The 9,293-nt window shown below is 41.5% G+C and overlaps 1 protein-coding gene across 1 annotated transcript; it reads left to right on the forward strand.

Annotated features, from left to right (window-relative positions):
* The first annotated feature begins 3,828 nt into the window (after nt 1-3,828).
* prorsd1 (prolyl-tRNA synthetase domain containing 1) lies at nt 3,829-6,071 on the forward strand. Its single transcript, XM_052090348.1, has 2 exons — nt 3,829-3,987; nt 5,278-6,071. Exons 1-2 carry the CDS (start codon nt 3,904-3,906, stop codon nt 5,704-5,706), a joined length of 513 nt encoding a protein of 170 aa, XP_051946308.1. The 5' UTR covers nt 3,829-3,903; the 3' UTR covers nt 5,707-6,071.
* Nucleotides 6,072-9,293: the final 3,222 nt, after the last annotated feature.

A 9,293-nucleotide genomic window follows, 5' to 3' on the forward strand; every position in this document is an offset into this window, starting at 1 on the left:
CAGATAAGCTATCAATGTCCTCATCATGTGATTTACACAGAACGTCCCAGTCAGTTGTTTCGAAACAAACCATTAATGCTTCATAGACTGAATCAGACCATATCTTAACTGTTCTTATTACTGGTGGTTGCTTCCTCACAACCGGCACATAAACAGACCTAATATAAACAAGGTTGTGATCCGATCGTCCCAATGGTGGAAGTGGTGAAGATCTGTAGGCTTCTTTCACATTTGCATAAAACAAGTCAAGGATTTTATTGTCTCTCGTTCTACAGTCCACATACTGAGTAAACGTGAGGAGAATATCATGTAGAGATGCTTGGTTAAAATCACCAGAGATAGTAATCGGTGATTGTTGATATTTTGACTGAATCCTGGCTGTAACAGTATTAATATATTCACAAGCATTTGTCACATTGGCCGAAGGAGCGATATCACCGTTATCGCTATCACATAAGAAAATTCTCTTGGCAAATAGTACGGTCTCAGCCCCACCGCAAGTAATTCAATATCCTTGTTGCACAGTTTTTCTTTAATCGTGATATGAGCCGGGTTGCACCAGCGTTCACTTACAAACAGTGCCAGCCCACCTCCTTTCTTCTTACCTGTCTCCGCAGCACACCTGTCCGCTCGCACAAGATGAAAGCAATCCAGTTTCGCAACCGAATCCGGCATTCTCTTGCTCAACCAAGTCTCAGTTAGACACATAAAACTGCATTCACGATACTCCCGTTGCCTCCTTGTTAGTGCCGTGAGATCCTCCATTTTATTCCCAAGCGACCAGACATTTCCCATGATGATTTGGCAACATTGTTTTTGAAACTTTCATGCCAATAAAGCCCATTGAATTGAATTGAATTGAATTGAGAGAGAGAGAGAGAGAGAGAGAGAGAGAGAGAGAAAATTAGTGCTTCAGGGGGTTTTGGTCTGGCAGTGAATGCACTAAAAGAGAAAGCTAGAAGAGCATTCTATGCTATTAAGGGCAAATTTACCCAAATCTGGTGGAAGATCTTTGATAGTATTATAATGCCTATTGCTCTGTACGGATGTGAGGTTTGGGGTCTGTATGGCAGATTACTCTAGATGGGACAAACACCCCATAGAATCCCTGCATGCAGAATTCTGTAGAAACATTCTAAGAAATTTTGGACACACCTAAATTCAAGTTCCCCAAACACACTACAACATGAAGCCCTTAAAACCCAAGAGCTGAAGCCTAAAACCAGAAAACTCACAAACCCACTAACAACTAACAAACACCAGTTTCAGACCAGCACTGCTGAACTAAACCAGATCAGAATAAACCAAATCACAAAAGAAAGCAAAAATTCATATTTGGACCATTGGGAAAATGAAAGTAAAAACCAAAGCAAACTGGAATGTTATTGGGCCCTAAACAGAACATATAATCTGGCAGAATATCTGCACACTGTAAGAGATCCAAAACAGAGACGGATCCCCACCAAATACAGACTCAGTGATCACAGTCTGAACATAGAAAAAGGCCGACACAGACAAACATGAACGAGTCTGTGCTCACTGTGACACGGGTGAGGTCGAGACAGAGTCTGTGCTCTCTGTGACACGGGTGAGGTCGAGACAGAGAGACAGAGTCTGTGCTCACTGTGACACGGGTGAGGTCGAGACAGAGAGACAGAGTCTGTGCTCACTGTGACACGGGTGAGGTCGAGACAGAGAGACAGAGTCTGTGCTCTCTGTGACACGGGTGAGGTCGAGACAGAGAGACAGAGTCTGTGCTCTCTGTGACACGGGTGAGGTCGAGACAGAGAGACAGAGTCTGTGCTCACTGTGACACGGGTGAGGTCGAGACAGAGAGACAGAGTCTGTGCTCACTGTGACACGGGTGAGGTCGAGACAGAGAGACAGAGTCTGTGCTCACTGTGACACGGGTGAGGTCGAGACAGAGAGACAGAGTCTGTGCTCACTGTGACACGGGTGAGGTCGAGACAGAGAGACAGAGTCTGTGCTCACTGTGACACGGGTGAGGTCGAGACAGAGAGACAGAGTCTGTGCTCACTGTGACACGGGTGAGGTCGAGACAGAGAGACAGAGTCTGTGCTCTCTGTGACACGGGTGAGGTCGAGACAGAGAGACAGAGTCTGTGCTCTCTGTGACACGGGTGAGGTCGAGACAGAGAGACAGAGTCTGTGCTCACTGTGACACGGGTGAGGTCGAGACAGAGAGACAGAGTCTGTGCTCACTGTGACACGGGTGAGGTCGAGACAGAGAGACAGAGTCTGTGCTCTCTGTGACACGGGTGAGGTCGAGACAGAGAGACAGAGTCTGTGCTCACTGTGACACGGGTGAAGTCGAGACAGAGAGACAGAGTCTGTGCTCTCTGTGACACGGGTGAGGTCGAGACAGAGACACACTTTCTCCTTCACTGTGAGAAATTTACAGAGCTGAGAGAGAGATACCTCCACAAACTCTCAAACCTCATGCCACAGTTTCCCAGTTTGGCAGAAACAGATCAGATGCTGGTGTTACTGGGGGAGATCAGATCAGATGCTGGTGTTACTGGGGGAGATCAGATCAGATGCTGGTGTTACTGGAGGAGATCAGATCAGATGCTTGTGTTACTGGGGGAGATCAGATCAGTTGCTGGTGTTACTGGGGGAGATCAGATCAGATGCTGGTGTTACTGGGGGAGATCAGATCACATGCCGGTGTTACTGGGGGAGATCAGATCAGTTGCCGGTGTTACTGGGGGAGATCAGATCAGATGCTGGTGTTACTGGATGAGATCAGATCAGATGCTGGTGTTACTGGATGAGATCAGATCAGATGCTGGTGTTACTGGGGGAGATCAGATCAGATGCTGGTGTTACTGGGGGAGATCAGATCAGATGCTGGTGTTACTGGGGAAGATCAGATCAGATGCTGGTGTTACTGGAGGAGATCAGATCAGATGCTGGTGTTACTGGGGAAACACACACAGAGAGACACAGACACATACTTACACACGTTGATTGACGTAACATTAATCACGTCTGGTGTAGTTGTATGAAAGTGGATGAGAATGGTAAAATTCACCATCGTAGTGTAGATGAATTAGGCACTGGAATTTTGACACTTTGACAAACATTAATGTGGAATATGCTGCCTGACCTACTGCTTCAACAAACCGTTTATGATTATTTTCATCTTGGAAGCTGTGTCTTATGCTGTTGAATGGTCCCTGTCTTGTGGTGTATTTGAGCAATTAAAAAATATATATAATCTGTTTCAGCTGTCTATTTACTTTTAGTGACACTCTTACTCTTATACATCTCAGTGCTTTTCTCTGAAATGAGTTTTTATAATAGTTACAGTTAGGTTACATTTCTGACTTTATGTAATTTTTTGATGAATAATGTTCTTTCATTTAAAAAAATATTGCATGAACTGCAGCGATTCATGCAGCTCCTCTGCGCCATCAGCAGGCGGCGCTGTTTGACAACAGACACGAAACCACGGAAGTAAAATACACTAACATTCGGTGACGTGGTGGAGTATCATGAAATTCAAAAGGAATCAAATGGAGCTGCACACGAATTCGTCAAGTTTCACTAATTGTATTAATATTAAACTGTAATTGAAGAGTTGTTATTAACAGTTAATCATAGCCGCACTGTAATGATGTGACAGCTGAGACTGAAATAAATTCGAGAACACCAGTGTTTCTTTTTTCAACGATGACGAAGATTGACCAATCACAGCAGTATATCCCCTGTATTGACCAATCACAGCACTTACGTTCTCAGTATTGACTAATCAGAGCCCGTTTGTTCCCAGTATTGCCCAATCACAGCCAGTGTGTGTACGAGTTCGCGCACTAATACCACGTGTACTGTACGCATATTTGTGTGTATATTATTTGTGAGTTTGAGTTTTAAAGGCATTATGGCAGCAGTCAATCTGAGGAAACAATTAGATGATTTTCTCAGGACTCTCAATATTGACACGATCTGTATCGATCATCCGGAGGTGAGGTGAATTGATACTGAAATAAACTGCACGATTTCCGGAAACGTATTGTTGTTATTGTGAGCTTAATTCCTCACACAGCTGTAAATTACAACTTTTGTGTTTGTGACATAAACAGAATATTTGACCACAATGAAGACGTTAAAATAATACAAATAAGTTATCTCTCTCTCTCGTTTCTGATGGGAGTGACTGAATACATATCACACAGAATACTGAATAAGAAACTAATATTTTATTGTCAGATATACCTCAAGCATTGTGTTTAGGGTTTGTTCAACAATAAATAAAAAATAAAAATTTGAAGGGATTCACATATACTCTTCTACCTTTGTTTTGTTGATAAATTCAGTTTGTGTTAGGGCTGCATGATTATGACAAAAATCATAATAGTCGATTATTGACCTTGATATTGTAATCGCGACGATTACTTAGTGAAATTACTGTGACGTCACTAAGCAGGCAACCGCTCTTCATAACAGCATTTATGGGCTGCACTGCAGTTTCTTTTAAGCATTACTGTTATAATGTTTGTTACTGTTATAATGTTTGTTAATGTTAAAGTTATTCTAAATGTATGTTTATGGTTTAAAGTGAAGAAATATATGTAGGTTCTTGTTGAACTATTGACAAATCCTGTTTTAATTTCAGTCAATATGCCTGTGTGTCATGTATCGTGTTGATGGATACTTCCAAAGCCTGAAATATTATGTTTCTTTAGATGTCAGACTATTTAAAACTTGCGGATAAGGATTGGTTTCATGACTGATTGGACTGTAGACTCACTGCATCTCTGATTGGCCACTGCCGTTTCATTGCTCAACGAACACGTCTGGGATTGGTTTGAAAATTAACCGCTGTAAAAACATGATTTAAATAGAAACCAATAACGCAACAGAAGTAGACTTAAATTGAATTATCTTCAGTTTTTGCAATTACATAATCATGACTGCTGTAATCACCATTTGTTTTACGATTGTGCAGCCCTAATCTGTGCTCTCTTGTTTTGTTTTTTTATAAACGTAATACTTTTAATCTTCTACACGGTGATAAAATATTCAGCATTCAAAATCGAATCAGCAGCAATGACGTCATCCTAACATTTGAATTCGAATTGTTCTTATTTATTTGCATAGTAAATTGTGATTGGTCTTGTCTTTTTGAAGCCTACTCTAGACACTGACACAGTAATATATATGAAAATCTTCTGTCAATCTCGGTTTATATTTACAAGTTCTCTGTGATTTTACCTGACACTTGATCCCAATGAAGGATGTTGTGTTGTTTTAGGTGTTTACGGTGGAGGAGATGATGCCTCACGTCTCTCATCTAAGTGGAATCGTCACCAAAAACCTGTTTCTCAAAGACAAGAAGAAGAAGAGTCTGTGGCTGCTGTCAGCACGTCACGATCGGCAGCTCAATCTGGGTGACATGGCAAAGCGTCTCGGCATCAGCGCTGGAAACCTGCGCTTCGCAGAGGAGTCGCTGATGCTGGAGAAACTGAAGGTGGGTCAGGGCTGCGCCACAGCACTCTCACTCTTCTGTGATCAACATCAGTGTGTCACGATGGTGCTGGATGCTGATCTGACCACCGGAGGCCACGATAGGGTTTATTTCCACCCTATGACCAACAGTGCTACCATGGGACTCAAACCCGAAGATCTGCTCAAGTTTCTGAAGGAGACCAACCACGAACCCATCATCCTGAACTTTGATTAACGCGATCAAACTGCTCCAGATAGTACACAAACTTCTCCCAGATGTCTGTTTAAGAGCGCAATCTAATGAACATTTGAAAAATATCTGCTGAATGCCCTGTTGACATTTTAAAGGAATCATCTTATAGACATATTACAGAGGCGCACACAATCTAAAACATACATCTTCCAGATGTAAACACATACATCAACTAGATATCTGTATGTGTGCTATAAGGGACTGCTGTTCCAGCCCAAAAACCAGCTCGATGGCCAGCAAAAACCCTCTGGCTCTTCACAGCAGGGGATTGGTGTCCAAATCTGTTCAGTTTTACACTAATACATCACTCGTACTGAAACTCCTGTAAAATAAATTCAATGTTTTCAACACGCCTTCTGTGTCCTCTTTAGTTCACATCACAATCACCTGCATCAAGCTTGCAGGTTTCATTTTTACACACAAACACACTTTATGTCAGATAATAATGACCATGTCTGATGAAAAGAAGTCAGCAGTCGTGAAGTTTACAGCATCCGGAAAGTATTTATAGTGCTTCACTTTTTACACATTTTATTATGTTACAGCCTTATTCCAAAATTCTAAAAACCATACCCCGTAATGACAATGTGAAAGAAGTTTGTTTGAAATCTTTGCAAATTTATTAAAAATAAAAAACGAAAAAAAAAATTACATGTACATAAGTATTCACAGCCTTTGCTCAATACTTTGTTGAAGCACCTCTGGCACCAATTACAGCCTCAAGTCTTTTTGTGTATGATGATACAAGCTTGGTAAACCTATTTTTGGGCAGTTTCTCCCATTCTTCTTTTCAGGACCTCTCAAGCTCCATCAGGTTGGATGGGGAGCGTCGGTGCACAGCCATTTTCAGATCTCTCCAGAGATGTTCAATCGGGTTCAAGTCTGGGCTCTGGCTGGGCCACTCAAGGACATTCACAGAGTTGTCCCATAGCCACTCCTTTTATATCTTGACTGTGTGCTTAGGGTCGTTGTCCTGTTGGAAGATGAACCTTCACCCAAGTCTGAGGTACAGTGTGCTCTGGAGCAGGTTTTCATCAAGGATGTCTCTCTGTACATTGCTGCATTCATCTTTCCCTCAATCCTGACTAGTCGCCCAGTTCCTGCCACTGAAAAACATCCCCACAGCATGATGCTGCCACCACCATGCTTCACTGTAGGGATGGTATTGGCCAGGTGATGAGCGGTGCCTGGTTTCCTCCAGACATGACGCTTGCCATTCAGGCCAAAGAGTTCAATCTTTGTTTCATCAGACCAGAGTCCTTCAGGTGCCTTTTGGCAAACTCCAGACGGGCTGTCATGTGCCTTTTACTGAGGAGTGGCTTCCGTCTGGCCACTCTACCATACAAGCCTGATTGGTGGAGTGCTGCAGAGATGGTTGTTCTTTTGGAAGGTTCTCCTCTCTCCACAGATAAATGCTGGAGCTCAGTCAGAGTGACCATCAGGTTCTTGGCTAAGGTCCTTCTCCCCCGATCACACAGTTTGGCCAAGCGACTAGCTCTAGGAAGAGTCCTGGTGGTTCCAAACTTCTTCCATGTACGGATGATGGAGGCCACTTTGCTCATTGGGACCTTCAATGCTGCTGAAATTTTTCTGTACCCTTCCCCAGATCTGTGCCTCAATACAATCCTGTCTCGGAGGTCTACAGACAATTCCTTGGACTTCATGGCTTGGTTTGTGCTCTGACATACACTGTTAACTGTGGGACCTTTTATAGACAGGTGTGTGTGCCTTTCCAAATCATGTCCAATCAACTGAATTTACCACAGGTGAACTCCAATCAAGTTGTAGAAACATCTCAAGGATGATCAGTGGAAACAGGATGCACCTGAGCTCAATTTTGAGTGTCATGGCAAAGGCTGTGAATACTTATGTACATTTTAGTTTTTTTAGTTTTAATAAATTTGCCAAGATTTCAAACAAACTTCTTTCAAGTTGTCATTATGTGGTATTGTTTGTAGAATTGTAATACATTTTGGAATAAGGCCGTAACAACAAAATGTGGAAAAAGTGAAGCGCTGTGAATACTTTCCGGATGCACTGTATCACATAAGATTTATTGAGAAAGGAAAATAAAGCAAAATGAGTTACGTTTTCTTACACAGAGATCTTTCTACAGGTTTGCATACAAACTTCAATCTGTTTATCGTTAGGTCTTTTTTAAACAGGTTTTAATTGCAGTTCGTTGTGCATTATTAAACATGTATAAATGTTTAATATAACTGTTGTACAGCACACGACAAAGTCCATCTGATTATAGAAAACACAGTGAGTCGTTGATCATAATGACACAGATCAAATTCATTCAACTCTCACTCAGGAATTTTGTTTCCTTGATTAAATTTTTCTCTATTGTCTTTGAGAGTACATGTTTAAAAACATACAGAGTCTTTCTTTCAGCAGGATTGTCTAGACTGATGTTGGTGTTTCTCTCTGAGGTGAGAGCAGACAGATGGATGAGAAAAGATAGCTAATCTCAAAAGATGAGATTAGAGGCAGAAAGAGAAACAAACTCAGTGACATCATTCTCAGGAAACACTGCCATTCTCGACTTAGAGTTCAGTCTGTACTATAATGCATCTCTACAACTACTGTTAGTGTGTCATTAAATAAAAAAACAAAAAACATACACTTACAAACCCATGTGACTTTCTTGAGAGGAACACAAAAGGACATTTATTGTGTGACTCATGACCAAACTTCATGACACAAACCGATCAGTTTTTATCTTATTGAGGATTTCACCAGTGTTAATGGATTTTATCAATGGTTTGAATAATCACTTAAATTGTGTTCATCACACAAAGTGATCGAATGCCTTCAGAAGTTGTGGAATATGACACTAGAGTCACATGGACTTTTATGACACTTTATTAAGTTGGCTTGTGAGAGCCAACTTACTGAAATCCTACTTAAACTTATTATTAGTGGTGCTTGCAAAGCATCACTATTGTAATCTCACATACTTATTAGTGGTGCTTGCAAAGCATCACTATTGTAATCTCACATACTTATTAGTGGTGCTTGCAAAGCATCACTATTGTAATCTCACATACTTATTATTAGTGGTGCTTGCAAAGCATCACTATTGTAATCTCACATACTTATTAGGGCCCAAGCACAAAGTGCGTAGGACCCTATTGTTTTCGTTAGGATTATTATTAGGGCCCAAGCACAAAGTGCGTAGGACCCTATTGTTTTCGTTAGGATTATTATTATTATTATTATTATTATTAGGGCCCAAGCACAAAGTGCGTAGGACCCTATTGTTTTCGTTAGGATTATTATTATTATTATTATTATTATTATTATTTTTTTTTTTTTTACGACTTACGGGGCACTTTTGGGGCTCTTAACATGCTCAAAAACTCTTGAAACTTTGCACACGGGTCAGAACCTGCGGTCATTAGGGCCGGGCTGAAGCTGGTACCCGGGCGTGGCAGGGGGGCTCGACAGCGCCCCCTGGAACAGGGTCCGAAAACTTGGTCTATAACTCAAACACGCTTGCATGTAATAATATGAAACTCAGTACACATATAGATCTCATCGTTTCATATATCCTTCATACTTTT

This window comes from Xyrauchen texanus, chromosome 24 (genome assembly GCF_025860055.1).
Source record: "Xyrauchen texanus isolate HMW12.3.18 chromosome 24, RBS_HiC_50CHRs, whole genome shotgun sequence".
In the NCBI taxonomy this organism is placed as follows: Eukaryota; Metazoa; Chordata; class Actinopteri; order Cypriniformes; family Catostomidae; genus Xyrauchen; species Xyrauchen texanus.

Excerpts from the sequence above, each read along its gene's own strand:
- prorsd1 (XM_052090348.1), top strand. The coding sequence starts at position 3,904 with ATGGCAGCAGTCAATCTGAGGAAACAATTAGATGATTTTCTCAGGACT. Across the intron at positions 3,988-5,277 it reads TCTGTATCGATCATCCGGAG|GTGTTTACGGTGGAGGAGAT; the intron begins GTGAGGTGAATT and ends GTGTTGTTTTAG.